The sequence below is a fragment of the Hipposideros armiger genome, unplaced genomic scaffold, assembly GCF_001890085.2.
Source record: "Hipposideros armiger isolate ML-2016 unplaced genomic scaffold, ASM189008v1 scaffold_56, whole genome shotgun sequence".
Classification (NCBI taxonomy): Eukaryota; Metazoa; Chordata; class Mammalia; order Chiroptera; family Hipposideridae; genus Hipposideros; species Hipposideros armiger.
In genome coordinates, this window is record NW_017731406.1 from 1,217,290 (window position 1) to 1,236,530 (window position 19,241).

Below are 19,241 nucleotides of genomic sequence, written 5' to 3' on the forward strand. Positions count from 1 at the left end.
CACCAAACCAGTATTACAAAGAATGTTAGAGGGACTTACACAAGGAGAAGAAGAAAAAAAAGTCAAATATATGAACAATAAAAAGGCAATAACTAAGCATCTATCAACAATTACTTTCGATGTAAATGGACTAAATGCCCCAATATAAAGACATCAGGGGGCTGAATGGATAAGAAAACAAGTTCCTTACATATGCAGCCTGCAAGAGACTCACTTCAGATCAAAAGACACACACAGACAGGAAGTAAAGGAATGGAAAAGGTCATTTCATGAACATGGAAATGAAAACATAAGCTGTGGTAGCAATACTTATACCAGACAAAATAGACTTTAAAACAAATACTATAACAAAAGACTAAAAGACTCTGTGTATCCAGATATTCATTGCAGCATTATTTACAAGAGGCAAGAAAGATATGGAGGCCCCCTGGATGTCCACCAATGGATGAATGGGTAAAGAAGAGGTGGTACGTATCTACAATGGAGTATAACTCAGCCATAAAAAAAATGAAATCTTGCCATCTGCGACAACATGGATGGGCCTAAAGGGTATTATACTGAGTGAATTAAGTCAGACAAAAAAAGAAATTCCATATGATTTCACTTATGGACTCTAAAGAAAAAAAATAAATGAACAAAAACAACAAAAAGAAAGACTCATGGATACAGAGAACATTTTGATGGTTGCCAGATTCAGGGGTAGGGTGGGAGAGGGTTAAGAGATACAAATTGGTAGTTACAAAATAGTCATGGGGATGTAGAGTATAGCATAAGAAATATAGTCAGTTTTATTGTAATAACCATATATGGTGTCAGATAGGTAATGGATTTATTGGAGTGATGAATTTGTAAGTTATATAAATGCCTAATCATTGTTTTCTACACCTGAAACGAATATAATATTGTATGCCAACTGTAATTTAAAAATCAAAAAAAATCAAAAACTATAAAAAAGCCTCACAAATAAACACATAATTAAAAACCATAATTTCTGGAAAGGGAAAGAAAAATGTACGCCAAGAGAATTTAATAGGGAGACCTAATGTTGACAGATACGCAAGTGCAGGCATGATGGGGAGAATGAAATTTAAGCTGAGACTCAAAGAATAAGTAGGGAGAGAGGCAGGCAGCGAGTGGGAATAACAGGAAACAGCATGCATAATGGGCCAGAGGCAGGAAAGAGCATGGGAAATGTAAAAAAACTGAAAAATAAAATACATTATGGCCCAGGCATAATGAGTAAGAAGCCCGACAGCAGGAGATAAAAATAGGAGAGGGGGTAATTTGTGGTAAGGAGTTTATATTGTAGCCTTAGTGTCATACAACGCACTGACACTAAGCAGATAAATAGTAGGAGGCAACACAAATGCACTCTAGAAATGTCACATCGAGAGCTGTGCCAAGACAAACCTGGAGAAGGGCAAAAGTGTAAGGGGGGAAAACAACCTAAAAGTGTATTGTGACGGTTAAAGAGAATGACAATACTGGCTTGGGCTCAGGTAGTGACAGCACAGATAAAGAGAAGTGAGCAGATCTGATGTATATTTCCATTGCAATCAGGAGGTAATTAAAGACCTGTCCTACATCATTTCAGTGCCTTAAGGCAGAATTCTGATTTCTGTTCATTGGAGGTAAGGAAGTAGAGAACCAAAGAAAATTAATCTTTGTAAACTGATGCTAGGAAATGGAGAAAGGGAAGCAGGTATCAAGGACCTGGAGGCCAATAAAGGAATCTTATTCGTCCATCTATCCAGGTATCCAGTCATTCGTTTTTAGGCAGTGAGTGACTGAAGAAGTTACTTTTTTCTGAAGAGAAGGGCAAAGTGGAGACTGACAAATTGAAGAGGCAATAGAATAACAGAACTAAAGTAGGCAGGGAATATAATACTCCTCCAAAAAAGGTAAGTTAATTAGCATGTGACAGAGGAACGCACAGTCGCGTGCGCACACACACACGCACACACACGCCGGTACAGTACAGTGGTTAAAAGCACTGTCTATAAAGTGTGGCTGCCTGGGTTTGCTTTCTCCATCTACTACTTACTATGTAACCTTGGACAAGCTCCACAGCCTTCCTTGGTCTCAGTTCCCTCATCCATAATATGGAACTAATAATAGTGCCAATCTCACAGGGTTGTGAAGAATACGAGGTGATGTGTGTAAAATTGCTTAGTGTGGTATCTGACACAGAAGTTCCTCAATATATTTTGTTTCTATAACTAATAATAACAACATTAGTCATAATAAATAAGCTATCCCTCTTTCTGAAGTTTGACAGAGAATAAGTTAATAAAGGATGTGGATAAAGAGAACTGTAGATAGAAAAGCTACGGGAGGCTCTGAAGCCTAAGTGCTTTCCTATTTCTCTGGCTAGTAAGAGATTAGGTTGTTTGTAGTAAGTGAAAAGAATGGAGCGGGGAGGGCTAGCCGGCTTGAGAGCAGGTAGGAAATGGTATACCCACTATGGAACAATGAAAAACAATTGAAGAGAAGCAAGTAAAATAACTGCTGAAATGGCAACAAGGGTACATACCACTGAGGTAAAGGCTAACATGTCATAAAGATACCAATTCACTGAGTGCTCCAAAGAGAACAGGGAGATATACAACCAGAGAGTCAGAGGCAGACTGAGAATGCTAAGGGGCTCGGGTTTTCTTCTGTAAATTCTGGGAGATGCCGAAAGTTTCTCATGCAGATATCCCATGATGAATAGAGATTTTTAGGAAGACTGCACTAATAGTATTGATGCCGGAAGAGAGTAGAAGCCAGACAACAAATTTGGAGCCTCTCTCATTAGAGCAGGTGATTGTATACATTTTCAAAGTTGCCCTAACTGTAAGCTGCTGCTAAATTTTGAGGATTAAAAAGTATTTGGGTATATCCACACAGAAGTGAATGTACTTTCAGCATAGACAGGGAAAAATATGTCTTAGCATTTTTACTTTTACAGATTCAAAATAATGCTATGTTTAATCTCAAGCTCACACGTGGGTTTAATAGTTATCCTATAGTTCAATACACATTTATGTATTGTCTATTGTATATAAGATATTGTCCTAAGCACTGCAAAATATGTGTTTAAATGACTAAGGACTATCATTATTTCAAATATCTTTCGGCTAGATATGACGTTATCTAAACTTTATTTGGCAGATATTAATTGATACTGCCTTAGAAAATTTACATAGCACAGACTACTTCGCAATGTCCTTGACTTTTTTCCCTACAGACATGTAGCTAAGGATGGGAAGAGTAAATAAGAGGACCATGTGACTTCATGTACACAGCCCCAGAATTATTTATGGTTATGTGCATAAACAAGAAATCTCTTCCATTTTCTATTTTGCTTTTGGTTCAGAAGGTATATTGCTTTTTATGTCCCCAAACTTCATTTCCTCAGCGTGGTACCAAGGATATTCCTCGTGAAGGACTTGCTTGGCAAACTAATACATCTTCCAAGATAAACTGCATTCTAGAAAAAAAAATGGCTTCAGAGAAATTGTGTAGTGCACCTACTAAAACGCATAACCATCACAACACAGCTGAATTCTCAGATGGTACACAGCCTAGCTTCAATTATAATATGAATTCAGGCCGGTTAGGTTTCAAGTGTGGGCTTTGGTCTGAAAAATTTGATTACCTAAGATTGCACTAAAGTGCTGCTATTCAATAAATAATATCTAGCCAGTTCAGTTGATTAGTTTACCTAACTCAAAAATGAGAGAAATATCTTCCTCAGGTATATTTACATGCTCTATCTCACCCCAAATATACATTCCTGGCCTGCTTTGAAAGGATTTGAAAGAATCGTCCAACATCAGAGTACACAACTGCAACTGCTGGGAATTAATAAACTCTAAATATGAGCCAGCACTTAATGTACATGTTCAAAAGGAACGTTCTCTGTCTCATCTATCACATTTTGACTTTAAACAGGATTTTCAAATTGCAAAGTACCAAATCGGGTCAATTCAAATATATTACTATTTAAAAGGTTATAAAATATTTTGAATGAAGCAGACACAGTGTTTGAATATTAGGTCTGATGGTAATTTTAAGTCCTATTAGACAGACGGAAAATGGTCAGGGAGCCAGGGTAAAGCTGGCAGCTGTTCTAAAACTGTTTATTCATAGAGCCAACAAACTAGTATTGAACACCTAAGTCAAAAAGCTTTTTCTCTAAGAAATTAAATAAATCATCATGCCTTCTTTTTCACCATTTTTTGGGAGGAGTTGTTCAAATAGCAGGTTTGGGGAGTGTTACAACATACAAAGGATGCCAAAAAACTGTATACACATTTTAAGAAAGGAAAGCTGTATTAAAATTGTAATGCTCTGGGCCGGCCGAGTGTCGCGTTGGTGAAGAGCTGGCCTGGGACGCCAGAGGGCCCCGGTTCAGATCCCACATATGAGGGCCAGTGACCCTGCCCTCTACAGCTCAGATGATGAACAACAGCTCAACCTGGAGCTGGGCTGCCATGAGTCACCGGCGATGGCGTAGGCTGCAGCCCCTGTGGCAGTGGGTTGCCATGGGCTACCGNCTACCGTGTGTAGCCAGCAGCCAGTGTGAGCGGCCAGCAGCCGCAGTGAGCAGCCGTCCAGAAGCCGGCGACTGATCTGCCTCGCCCGGGAAAAGCACAATGATGGTGCTAGCTTGGGCCAGTGAAGCAACGTCCTCCACAACTAGACTGAAGAACAAAACGACAGCAACTTGTTTGTTCCCCTTCCCCCAATTCCGCATTAAAAAGAAAATTGTAATGCTCAATATATACCGATAACAAAAGATGAATGCGAGTCACATTTGACTTCTGCAATTACAAGAGAATTACAAGAGGTGCTCAAAGTGGTTACCATCAGCGTCCAGACACTTCTGATTACAGCAAACTAGTGCTTGAGCAATGCTGACCAAAGTGTCTGCTTATTGCTTGTATACAATTTTCTGGCACCCCCGTTATAACTATGTTCTTTAATATATAACTTACACCTAGTCATCTTTTGTGCCCCTTAAAATGAAGGGGAGATAACAAAACATATACATTCCAAAAATGATGTAGCCACTCTAAAGTATGATCTGTATTTATGAGATTTTCTTTCCAGATGAAAAAGTGTATTTAAAGCTTACAATCAATTAATGACACTCTATAGGAAATCTGAAAATTCTTGTGTTTTTTCTGACTTAATATATACCACAGAAAGTATCTTTATAACATTGCTATTTATCTAGTTACCTCCATTTTTATTAGCCTAAAATGGGGGGTGGGAGGCAAATTCTAACATCAAGATCTAAATAGAAGAAAAAATTGCCAATGCAGTAATATACATGCTATTTTTCATATACTAATAGAATTAAATTTTGGCACTGGTAGGGAGGAGTTCCCATGAGATATTTTGAAATATTTTATAGAATGTAAATCTTGAATTCTTTATTTTTCAATATGATGACAAACAATAGACAAACAAGGAATTTTTTCTGATATTCAATATTATATTAAATTATATAGTGATATAGTTAAAAAAAAACAACTTAAGTTTTCTTTTCACTGTTTCTGACTAGTGTTACCTCCAAGCTGAGTTTGTGGGCCCTCATGCTAGATACGTACCACAACTCCGAATTGTTCAGACTCACAAAGGTCATTATACTCATTCTTCAGCTGTGCTAATTCATTGAGTACCTTCTGCTCAGGAAGATGTTTTATGAGGTTCTAAAAAGAAATAAAAGTGTAAAAGTTTAGTATGTTATTATTAGAATTATTAAACATGCATTAACAACTCTAAAAGTGACAAAATACGACAGTGTATAAATTTCTGATTGTGGTCCTGATTTCCAGTGTTTCCACACCTTCTTCCTAAAAACTTAACTAAAAAAATAAGCTATAATTTAATGTGAATAAGTACATAAATATATTCGGTTACAATGCACTACAGTATGTAAATGTTAAGTAAAAAGATCATGCAGCAATAAATGACATCAAATAGCAATAAATTGACTAACCTTCTGGGCCTTAAATACATAATTTTTAAGCTTTATTATCTGTCATGATAATTTGTCAATCCATATACAAAACAGAAGAATACTATGTAGAAATTAACTCATATATAATAATAATAATAATAATAATAATAAATCAACTCTACTCTTCATAATTGGCCAAATTTAGAATCACTTTTAATCTTATGAACCACACCAAGCCTGTAAAAAAAATACCCCATTATTTACAGTATCTGTATTTAAACACACAATGATATTTCTACTTTAATGGAGAATCAAAGAAAAGTGATGTATCTGATGCATGCTGAAGTCTGATGCCTAAGAGAATTAAAACTGGTTAATTCTCCTCAACCTAGTTTATCTTAGGCTTCTTTGGTACTATTCTCATTATCATCACATTGGCCTGCAACCAACCTTTTGGAGACTTGCATGGGATTTCAGAAGACATATGAAAGGGAGGGAGCAGGGAACAAAAGATTTAAGAAGGTAGGGTTGACTCAAAACGGCAGAGAAGGAAGTTCCAGGGATTGGTCCTTCGAACAAAGCAACCACTGAGCTGGAAGGAGTGATTTAAATAAACTATTTCAGAACTCTGGAACCTGACTGAATACTTACAACAAGGCAAGTATTTCATGAAGAGAGACTGCTGTTCTCTGGTAAGAGAATGACATGCACAAAAAAATACCCTACTCCGTCCCTCAGCACCACTGTGAGGTGCCCGAGTTCTTGGAGGGGTTAGCTGATGCCAGGGTAGCCAGTGGGGACCTTGTTCTCCAATATTTGGGGCTGTACCTTTTGGTTGGTTGGGCAGTTCCCTGAAGGACCAGTGAAGGTGCTTGCCTTGGTTTCAACCCTCTCTGGTTGCAGCAGCTTATACTAATTCTGAGAAACACACAAGCTACCAAAACTGAATCCAAAAAAATTTGAAAATTTGAGTAGACCTATAACAAGTAAAGAGATTGAATCAGTTAACCAAACACTTCTGAACAAACAAAAGCTCAGGACCTGATTGATTCAAAAGTGAATTTCACCAAATGTTTAAAGAATTAACAGCAATCCTTTTCAAACTCCTCCAAAAAAATTAAGAAGGGGGAAACTTCCTCACTGAGTCTATGAAGCCATTATTACCCTGATACCAAAGCTGGTGTAATTCCTCAAAAAAGACTAGCAAACTGAATGCAGCAGCATATTAAAAGAATTATACACCAAAACCAAGTGGGGTTTATGCCAGAAGGCAGAGGTAGTTCACATACGAAAAGCAGTCAATGTAATCCACCATATTACTAGAATAAAGGGGAAGAAATACACATGATCATTTCAACTGATGCATAAAAAGCATTTAACAAAATCTAACAAATTTCTGAGAAACATATTCTTTAAACTAGGAATACAATGAAGCTTTCTGAACATGATAAAGGCCATATATGAAAAACTCACAGTTACCACCATATTCAATACTAAGACTGAAAGATTACCTGATAATATCAGGAACAAGGCAAAGATGCCCGCTTTCACCATTCCATCCATCATAGTACTGGATGTTCTAACCAGAGCAATTAGGCAAGAAAAATAAATAAAAGGTATCCAAATTGAAAATGAAGGGGAAAAATATCTCTTTTTGCAGATGGCATGATTTTACATGTGAAAACGCTACATAGTCTACCCCTCCGCAAAAAAACCAACCCAAATCCTGTTAGAGCGAATAAATGAATTCAGCAAAGCTTCAGGATATACAATGACCACACAAAAATCACTTCTATTTCTATGCACTAGCAATGAACAATCTAGAAGGAAATTAAGAAAAAAACTCCATTTATGATAGCATTTTTAAAAGCACCCACAATGAGATATCATTTCATATCCATTGGAATGGCCATTATCAAAAAGAAAAAGGAAAGGAAAGGAAAATAACAAGTGTTGGTGAGGATGCGGAAAACTAGGAATCCTCATTGCTGGATTGCTGGGTGGAATGTAAAGTTGTGCAGCCATTGCAGAAAACAGTTTGATGGTTTCTCTGAGATTAAATATATAATCACCATATGACCCCACAATTCCAGCCCTAGTTATATACCGAAAAGAACTGAAAACAGGGTCACAAACAGATACTTGTACTAAGTGTACATAGCATCATTATTCGATAGCCAGAAGGTAGAAACAACCTATTTGTCTATCAACAGATGAATTGATAAAATGTGGTATATACATACAAAGAAATATTATTCACCTGAAAAAGGGATGAAGATTGATACATGCTAAAACATGCATGAATCTTGAAAGATAGACACAAAAGGACAAATACTGTATGAATCTACTAATACGTGGTATCTGGAAGAGGTAAGTTCTTACAAACAGTAAAATACAGGTTACCGTGGCCTGAGGGCAGAGCGGAATGGGGAGTTACTGCTTAACAAGTATAGTGTTTCTTTTTGGGATGATGAAGTCTGGAAATAGTGGTGATGGTTGAAGGACAATGTAAATATACTTAACGCCAATTAATTGAACACTTAAAAATTAGTAAATGGTAAATTTTATGTTACAGATTTTTCCACACTAAAAAAAATTGAGTAGACAACATATAGAATAAGTAGCAGGGAAAAACAACTATATAATGTTCTACTCTAAGTGCTCTTTTGTTCTCTCCATTTATTTTTTATGTTCTCCCACTCAATTTCACATTTCCATTAAGCTCTAGACCTGTGCCGCACTGACTGTGTAACTGATGAGACTAAAGATTTAAAATACTATGCCCTTTGACTTAAAAGATATTGACATAACATATATGCATAATCAAATGAAATTAAGAACATCCATTATTTTGCTTCACTAATATCATTACATATCATATAATGAAACGTTAAGTAAATAACAAGATATTATTTCTATTTTTCCAGAATACTTTTAATATATGTAAGTTACTCAATTGCTTTGTAAACTTTTTCTCTATTAATGGGATATTCTGAAGTATGTTAGTAAGCAAAGGAAACAACCAGTTTGGTAACCTGTATAATTTTTACAACAAGAAAGTAAATTAGAAAGACTAAGAACATTATTAAAATTATGAAAATAACAATTCTGCATATTTTAAACTTTCCATCCCAATTGTATGTTTTAACTGTAACCAAAGGTATCATAGAATGAATCAAGCCTAAAATAATACTTTAGCACAGAATATGAAACGTGTTATTTTCTTTCTCTTCTAGCTAGAGGTAACCTGTTCGCTCATCTGCAGGATGCAAGCTCCACAGTAGGTGATATATCTTTTCCTTCTCTGTTGAGCAATGAAACATTTAATGCATTTGGTGGGCTAAGATGTATTCTGATTCTGGATACCATTTTATGACCGAGTCCCAAGCTGATATGTATAACTGCTAGTGCTTAGTAAGATTCTATTTGCAAATCAGGTTTGGAATAAAACTCACTCTCACACGTGTAACAGACACCAGCTACTATTATACTACTTACAGCTTAATGAGTCAGCTACCTTTAAAATCCCATGCTGCAAGTGGCCATCATAGCCAATGCTTACATGTACCCATTTTGGGTTTTTTACATAATGCTAAACGTTATAGGCAAAGATGTAGAATAACATTGGACGTTAATATGCTTTCATGCGCATAGATTCCTGAATACAAGAGGAAGGAGATTAAGACAGGAGACACACAGTGCTACTCATTTGCCTCTACTTTCCTTCAGCTACTCATCAAAAACATGTCAAGGGAAAACGCAAAAAATGTAGGGGTTCAAGGCACAGTCTGAGACTAATGAGAACAGTCCTGGGAATCAGCTGGAAGTCTATGTGTACGGTGGACCATGGGGCCTTCTGGGCTAGAACTCTCCTCTCGATCAGAAGAGAAGTGTGCATTATGTAATCAGGCTCGGCAGAGTAAAAAAGCCTGCATTTTGGAAAACATTGGGGTGATTCTGAGTGCAGCATATTTATTTCATGGATGTGTCTCCAGGTCTGGTCTCTCCATCCCCAATATAGTCATATGTCTGGATGTTGTGGAAAGCGGAGCTGTGTCATGAACACCGAGCTTTGGTACCCTCTGCTCTAGTGTGTTTAAAAAGGCCAAGGGAAGAAACACATTTCCACACTTGGAGACAGAACACCCGATACTCTTGGCACCTAGAGGGCTTCAGTATATATACGTTAGATGTGCCCTGTGGGAAACTCCTCCCTGTCCCCACAGTTGTCCCTAGGAAAGAGTTCAAAAGAGGAAATGAAGAAAATCACCAGCAGCCACTACATGGAAGCTGACATTTCATGGGATGTGTAAGATATTTCCTGAGACCCCTAGAAACATCTAATGTAGGGGCTTTCAAAAGGGTTGGGGCTCTGCAAGAGCAAGAAAAATACAGGTGAACTGACGTGGATTGGGCCAGTGTTTCAAATCAATATTGCTCAAGGACTCTGGATTTAAAAAATTGTAAACAGCTTTTGGCTTTAGGTCCCTTATTAATATTGTCACTACACACTGGGGGTGTCAAAAAAACTACGTAATACCTTGGTTTGCGAGCATAACTCGTTTCGGAAACAAACAACTCATATTACAAGACATCACTGGTTTACCACGTTAAAATGTACTTGGTTTGTGAGCATAATTCGTTCTGGAAACCAACTACTTGTATTGCAAGACATCACTTGTTTACCAAGCTAAAATGTATTAGAAATGTTTGCTCGTCTTGCGGAACACTCGCAAACCACTTTACTCGCAATCCAAAATTTTACTGTATACACATTTTAAGAGACATTATCTATGTGTTACTTTTCAAAGTTGAGTTGAATTATGGTAGCAATGTGTATGTAGTATAAGGTTCACTCAAAAGATGGAGTTAATCAAATGAACTAGTGTCACTGGGCAGGTGACAGGCAGAACAGTAAAAGAAAACAGCGGAAGCACAGTGGTCCTTCGAGGAGGCCAAGACCATTTTGAAGTGGGATTTGAAATTCGAGAACATTGTGGAAGTACGACAATGGAGGTGTGAGGATGCAACACAACCTCCCACACGCCTAACAATTGCACGCATTCGTGATAAGTCTGAGACGCATGGTGCTGTGTGTGATGTGCACAAGGGAAGATCTGGGAGGCCTCGCACAGCAACTAGTCCTGCTTCTTCTGCTGTGGGGTTGGAACAGTTTACATGCTCACCACAGAAGCCTACCAAACAATGTTCGCAGCAATCAGAAGTGTCTGGACACTGATGGTCACCACTTTGAGCACCTCTTGTAATTGCAGAAGTCAAACATCACTTGTATTCATCTTTTGTTATTGGTGTATATTGAATATTACAATTTTAATACAGTTTTTGTCCTCTCTTAGAATGTGTATACATCTTTTTGGCAACCTCTGTATATTCTCTAAATAAATTGCAAAGATGAGTTCAGACACCCTCTACACTGTTAGAGAAAAGCTGTTCATGATAGCACAGGCTAGAAATTATAAATTTTGAAATACAACTTAAATTCTAACAAAGTGTGAGTTGATAAACAAATATGCTGATGGGCACAAGCCCTTCCATGTCTCCTTCTTGCTGCCCCTGCTTACTACTGAGCATCTTCTTTCAAATATTTCAAGATTTGTGTTTAAAAGATCAATTCTGGGTCAGTTTGAAAGTTTCGTCCTAGAAAATATCAGTGAGCTGAAGTTCGCAAAGAAAACAAGGAAGGGGAAACCAAGTAACTATGTCACCAAATGAGCAGATTTTTCTGCATCACAAACTCACTTTCTGATAACTGTCACTGTTATTCAAAGGAATTTCTCCTAACACACCCTGGGCTTTTAACTACTTTTTACATTTCTGCAATTACTCGGTAATACTTTCAAAACTTTATTTCCTTTAAATGTTAATTGCACACTTAAAGGTTAGTTAAGTAAAGGTATTGAACCATAATGCCCTTTCTTTCTTGCCAAAACATAACCTTTCTTTTTTCTCGTATATCTCAGTAAGTCATTTTACTAGTAGTAGGAGAGCCGAGTTAGGTCCACTGTGATTCAGTCTATCATTCCTCACAAATGTGGATGGGGGACAATATTGGTTTTTACACATGTAATATTTATTCTTATAAAAATAGTATTATAGTATATATACAAGATTTTATATGATATATAAAATAGTACTATTTTTATTTATGTCAACAAGTATTTTATTTTTAAAGAAATCCAGACAAGATACGTTTCCCCAAAGTCTTGGCTCAATTCCTGTGATCTTAACACAACCCTCCTGCATTTTCCCTGGTCAAAAAAATAAACCCTTTAACTATTATAATTTATTATAAGATTTTCAACTTTCTTATGGCCCAGGTCTTAAATTGAGCGTGTGTATTTAATGTTCTGATATCACATTCAAGTATTCTTGTTCTCTGCTTTGAGTTAAATGGCAAAAACTTTGATGTCAGGCATGATTCTATACCCGTGTGTTTCATTCATCCATTCAGCTAATACATACTGGCTGCCGACTGTGTGATTACCACTGTGTTAAGCATTGGAGAGTCTGCCTCACAAATATTACCGGTCACAAGGGCCATGTAGACACCTGCCTACACAATGAGACCATAATCAACATGTGACTGACAGTAATTTGTGTTGCCTTTTATCCAAAATGCATTTCTTGTCAGGTGGTTACGCTAGAATTCTCTCCTTTTGGTTAGAAATTCCTAACATTTTTATAACTCCTAAAACAGACTCCAAGAGCGCACTACATCATGTCAAAATACTGACTAGCTGGACAAAAATTCAGGGGCGCTTTTCTAGCCCTCTTCACGGAGCCATTCCTTCCAAAACAATATTAGTTGATAAAAGGACATGAAAGCATTGAAAACCTGATGGGAAAATTTGACATTGGGGCATAATAATTGTGTCTTACAAAGAGGCAGCCTTTAGAAACCTTTCTTACCTATTTAATTTTCAACTTGGCCCATATAGGAAAATGTGTCTTAAATAAATTATTCTAAATTCTGAGACTACACATTAACTAAGTCCCCTAGAAGGCTCATCAGCTCTCCCAGGATGAGTACCACCTCAGCACTAATAATACCAAATGAACAGCTCCAGCCCTCTTCACTGTTACCCATCTTCAAGTTCCATGTTTCTAATTGAAAGTCCCGCCCAGATGACCCATCATGAATGCAAATTAAACAAATCTAAAGGAGAATTCATCCTCACTCTGACCCCATATCCCCTAGGTCTTATCAACTTCTACTAATAACCCCATTTTGCCAACAGGGTTGGCATCCTCTCTATCTTCTAAGCTTCCAAACTGGTCATTAATTGCTCAGTCACAAGTTCTGATGATTCTTCCCTGCAAAACCCTTTTGGGGTTTAACCCTTCTTTTATATTCTACAGCCAAAAATCTGGGCTAAGGAAATCACATGGTGCCTAAACATTTCCTAATTTAAGTTCAATTAAATTATTTAAAGTGTTCTAGCTCTGTAGTAGATGAATGGAAATCGCAGACATATTTACAACTTCTATAATTATAAAAGGAAAAAATGTGACAACTTTGTACATAAAAAATTCAACTCCCGCTAATGTCCCATTCCTATTTGCAGAAATGCAATGCTTACTAAAATGATTTATGATTTACAGTTAAAGATGAGTGCTAAGAGTATTCCTTTGATGTTAATTATCTTCTATTTTATCCCACTTTGTACTCAAAAAATAAAATGAATCATATTAAACCTAAAAGGTGATTTTATGATTTAAAAAAATATAGAATGAAGAGAAAGGACGACTCACTATGAATACTGAATAGCATATGAGGCATGTATGCCATATCTAAATGTAATATACTCTTCCTAAGCATAGTACAAGTTGTATTCCTGTTAATTTTCTTTTGCAAATTATATACCTTTCATGTATTTTAAATGAACATATTTCAAATAAAACATAAACTATCTTCTCATTATCAGAGGCCAAACTGATATTCTCAGCTACATAATAGAATAGGTTTGAATTCACGAAAATAGGTGACAGGTGAACAACATCCTGTTCATGCTACAACCTGTTACCTTATCATGACCATGACAAATGGCCACAAACAAATGCAAAGATGCATTACTAGAAAATATTACATACAGATGTTTTCAAAGCTGATTCCTACCCCAACAGCCAAGACGCCTATCTAGAATACCTATAGAGCTTGAAGAGTGCTAAAGCTGATAAGTCTTGAAATGAAGATTAGTGCAATGCATTTTATGCATACACCCTGAAGGACTATCTGGAAATTTCATTCAAGTGTACAGCGGTGATTATACCTAATGCTATTCCCAATCATCTCCACTTTAAAAAGTCAGTGATTCTCCTCCATGATTTTTGTTTAGGTATATAAAATGAGACAATTCTATGTAGACTATGAAAACGAGCAAATTAACAGAATGTACATATATTGTATGTATGTACAATAGTTAAAAGAATCATGCTCATCAGAGTGACACTACTCCAGGCAGATTCAAAGGTACACACATTTCACTGTCCAGGCAAACAATCCACACACGAACACAATGTTGCTACTATTTCCAAGATCATTATAATACCAATAAATCACTTTAATTAGTTCAAGGTATTTGTAATAGAAACTGTCATACATGATTGGCTATCATTAAGTATTTACTTCTCTGTTTTCATATAAGGACTGCTTATAGACGCCTGTACCCCAAACAAACATAAAAGTATACACTTATCCCCTAAATTAAAGGAACAGAAAGCCAATATGAAATATCCATAATGCACTGGACATTTTGACACATCAGGGGTCCATGTCAAGATGACAACATATTTTTAAACGAAGCAGAAAATGCACTGACCTATTAGGTCACAAAGTTGGTAATTTCTCCATGTTCAGTTACACAGTATTATTTCTGATGTGTTAATAGTAACTTCTCTCATTTCCAAGTGAAAATCTGAAACATGGAGATTTTTTTTTGGGGGGGGGGTAATTGATTTCCCTAGATCTTAGAACGGGAGTGAACAGGGAAAGATAACACATGCCTGACTTTCCTCCTTCCCTGGTGGTGTCTTTATTTTCCCCCTTGGGAAAGGTTTCTGCAACTCTTTTAGTAGCTGGTTGCAATGTACCAATTCACCAGTAATTAGAAGTCAATGGGCTTAACTATTGACAGGCTTCTTGTAAATATATATGGTGAACGTGATCATTCATGAACTTACGAGTTACCTTCAAAGCCAGGAACTTTGTATATTGCTGTTGTTATTGGACTCTTAGTTTCATTTCACAAGACACGGAATAAATGTGCTTAGAGATATTTCAGGTTAAGCCTCATCTTATGAATAAACCTGTAATCACTAGAAAAAATAAATAAAATACACTGACCTGAACATGGTGGCAGATTAGCAGTATCTAATATGTTTCTCCCAACTTCCCAATAAAAGAGTCATTGAGGGATACTGTATCAAATACTAGATGACTAGTTACACTAGTCCAGGGGTCGGCAAACTGTGGCTCGCGAGCCACATGCGGCTCTTTGGGTACGTACATGTGGCTCTGAAGTAAAATTGAAAATAAGAATAAAACTATCATAGTTTCATTTATAAAAATTTTAAAGGATATTATTCACATAATGGTGATTATGTAAAATGTATTTATGGCTCTCGGATAATTTTTAAATTGTCGTGAGGGACAGGATTGGCTCTTCCTGTTCCAAAGTTTGCCGACCCCGGCACTAATCACATGAGCAGTCAAATGACTGGAGACTGCCAATTTACAGAACACATAAAATTCTTTACAAATACCTTTAGAAGAAAAGGTAGCTCCCAAGAATTTAAGAAAAATTCGCTTTGCCTCCCACCCCAGGAAAGAGAAAAGCTAACACTAATCCAGACATATAACCTTATGCTAAAGGCCAAGACTGTCCTAGGAACATCAGCCAATCTCTACCTCTCTGGTGGTCTAGAGATTTTAGATTTAATGGGCCTCAATGGGAGAACTATCCAATCACTAGGACAGTTTCTATTTATAGAATGGTACACAAAGCCTAGACTTTTCACAAGACTAGAGGACAAATTCAGTTCCTTATGTAAATCTAAAACCCCCAAAGATGATATCCTCAGTGAACTGCTTACCTTGAAGAAAGATCAAAGCCCAACCACAGAGAAAAACAGTACTGAATCTTGTCTGCTTTTGCTTGACTCTGGAATTGAGTAAGAGGTTTCTCCCCTGTAATTCTCTAACCACAGGACGACCTCTATGCAGGCTTTTGGCCAGAATTTAAACTACCTACTTGTCAAAAAATATGCTGAGAATTTAAATTTAAAGTGATTACTCTTTGGTAGTGTTCCCAGACACCTGGCAGTAATTCATGCAAATTGCCAGGAAGATTCCACAGGTGAAGATTCAGCAATCATTAATTCACAATAAAAAAAATACATATAACACAGGAAGAAGCAAACAAATACTAGTAAGAGTCAGCAAAAACAAACAAGAGAGTAAGGCCTACACAGACATAAGACATAATATTTGAAACACAAAGACTAGACATAAGAAATATAATAACTGACATTAGAAATTCATTGGATAGGTAAAACAGATTAGGCACAAATCATAAAACAATTAATAAATTGAAAAGGTAAGTCTGAAAAACACCTACTGGAATATAGTATATACAGACAAAATATGAAAGAGATGTAAAAACAAAAAAAACCCAGATCAGAGTGAGAATGTTTAAAATATGCTCAAATGGCGTTACAGAAGGCAAGTACAGAGAGCATAGAAGAGACATAATAGTCTAAATAAAAATAGCTAGTAATTTTCCAGAACTGATGAAACAGAACAATCTTTAAATTCAGGAAGCCCAATGAATGAGGATAAACAGAAGGATGAGTAAAAGAAATCTACACCAGGATACGTCATAATGAGACACTAGAACATCAAGGACAAAAAGATCCAAAAGAATGAATAGACAGGTGACTGCCAGGGAAGGGTAACTTAGTGTACAGCTTGTCTAACAACAATCAAAATCAAACTATGATGAAATAATTAGTTCAGAGAAAATAATTTGAAAGCTAGAATTATATACACATTGAAAATACCTTTTAAAAACAAGAGTGAAATAAATACATTATCAAATAAATAAAAAGTGTTTACTATGACCAGAATCTCACTAAAGGTACTTTAAAAAGAAGTGTTTTAGAAAGAAGTACAATGATCCTAGAAGGAAGTTCTCTCACACAAGAAGGAAGGTATAAGTTAAATATGTGAGTAAATCTAAGCAAACATGTATGAGACAGTAAAAATAACACTAACTTGTGAACTTAAAAAAATAAGCAAAATATGGGACAACAGATAAAACAGGAGGGTCAAAAAAGGTTTCTGAAAGTTTTTAAAAAGGACATAAATCAATAGACACACATGCCATGTTCGAGGACAGAAAGAAACAAATATCATATGGATCTCAATATATCCAAGTTCGTCCAGGTTGCTATGTAATTCCAATCAAATACCCTCACAGAATTTTTGTTCCTGTTGGAACTTCAAAAAATAATTATAAAATGTATGTGGCGGCTGAATATAGAGAGAATAATAGGCAACATATTCCTGATGAACAACAATAAAGAGGGTTGACTTCCCCATCACATATCAAATCTTATTATAACTATATAATAATTAATTAATGTGTGATATTGGTATAGTGATAGACAAATGGGCCAATGGATCGGAATTTAAGCTGCCAAAACAGAGACATGCATACTTAAAATCTTGATATGCGACAAATGCAACATTATATGAATTAGGGGAAAGATGAACAATTTAATAGATAATGCTGGGAAAATAATGATTCATATGTGAAAACATGAAACTGAATCTGTTCCCCACAAAATACACAAAAATCAGTTCTAGGTGAATTAGACTTAAAAATAAATGACAAGCTCTTTAAAACTTTTAGAGGAAAACATAACAATACTTATATGACCTTAGATGAGAAAGAAATTTTTGAAATCAGACACAAAAGTCTAAAAGTCTGAAATCAGACATAAAGTCTAAAAGACAAGGCTGATGATGTAAACTACATTAAAATGAGCAATAACTACTCACAAAAAGAAAAGAAAAATACATAAAGAAAGTGAAAAGACTGGAAAATGGATTAACTATTTGCAACACATAAGCAACAAAAAAGAATTATTCCAAAATATATGAGGCGCTCATACAAATCAACGTGAAAAAGATAAGCAACATACTGGAAAAAAAATAGACAAAAGATGAGTAAGGCACTGTACAGAAGAGAAAACACAAATGGTCCATAAGTGGCACAAATGGCCCCAAAGGGGCCAACTTCATCAGTACTTAAAAAACATAAAAATGAACACACAAATGAGATTGTTTTTCCAAATGTGCCAGAGTGCCAAAAATATAAAATTCTTACAATATCAAGCATTGTCGAGGGTGCAAAACATTAGTTTTCAACACCATCTTTGCATAAAAATAGCCTTAGAAGCTTTTTTTTTAAATGGTGTCCAGAATAGCCAAAGCAATCTTGAGAAAAATTAACAAAGGTGGAGGCATTACACTTCCTGATTTCAAAAGATATTACAAAGCTACAGTAATCAAAAGATGTTACTGGCATAAAGATAGATATATAGTACAATGTAACAGAATTGAGAGTTCAGAAATAAAACCATGCACATGTGGCTAACTGATCTTTGACAAGGGTTCAAGAACACATGATGGGGAAATGAAAACTGGACATCGACATACAAAAGGTGCTAGAAAAACTGGATACCCAAAAAAATAGAAAGAAAAAGAAACTGGACCCCTATCACACATCATCCATACATCATACACAAAAATTAACTCAAAATTGATTAAAGATTTAAACATAAGATCTGAAACTGTAAAACTCCTAGAAAAAAACAGGGGGAAAGTTTTATGGCTTTGGTTTTGTCAATGATTTAATGTATATGAAACCAAATGCAGAGGCCATAAAAGCAGAAATAGACAAGTGGGACTACATCAAACTAAAAAGCTTCTGCACAGCAAAAGCAACAATCAACAAAAAAGGCAACATACACAATGGGAGAAAATGTTTACAAACCATAGATCTGATAAAGAGCTGATTTCCAAAATACATAAGAACCTCCTACAATGGAATATCTAGAAAACAAATACTCTAGTTAAAAAAAGCACAGTGGACTCGAATAGACATTTCCCCAAAGAAGACTTACAAATGGCCGACATTTTTGTGAAAAGGTGCTCAACATCACTAATGATCAGGGAAACACAAGTCAAACCTACAATGAGGTA

At 36.1% G+C, this 19,241-nt stretch overlaps 1 protein-coding gene across 5 annotated transcripts in view; it reads right to left on the reverse strand.

Moving 5' to 3' along the window:
- Positions 1-19,241, reverse strand: part of DIAPH2 (diaphanous related formin 2) — an 873,267-nt gene that overhangs the window by 443,414 nt on the left and 410,612 nt on the right. For all 5 annotated transcript variants that reach the window (XM_019641102.1, XM_019641101.1, XM_019641103.1 and 2 more), the window contains one exon: positions 5,601-5,702. In XM_019641102.1, coding sequence (XP_019496647.1) covers positions 5,601-5,702 — 102 coding nt within the window. The remainder of the gene's footprint in view (positions 1-5,600; positions 5,703-19,241) is intronic.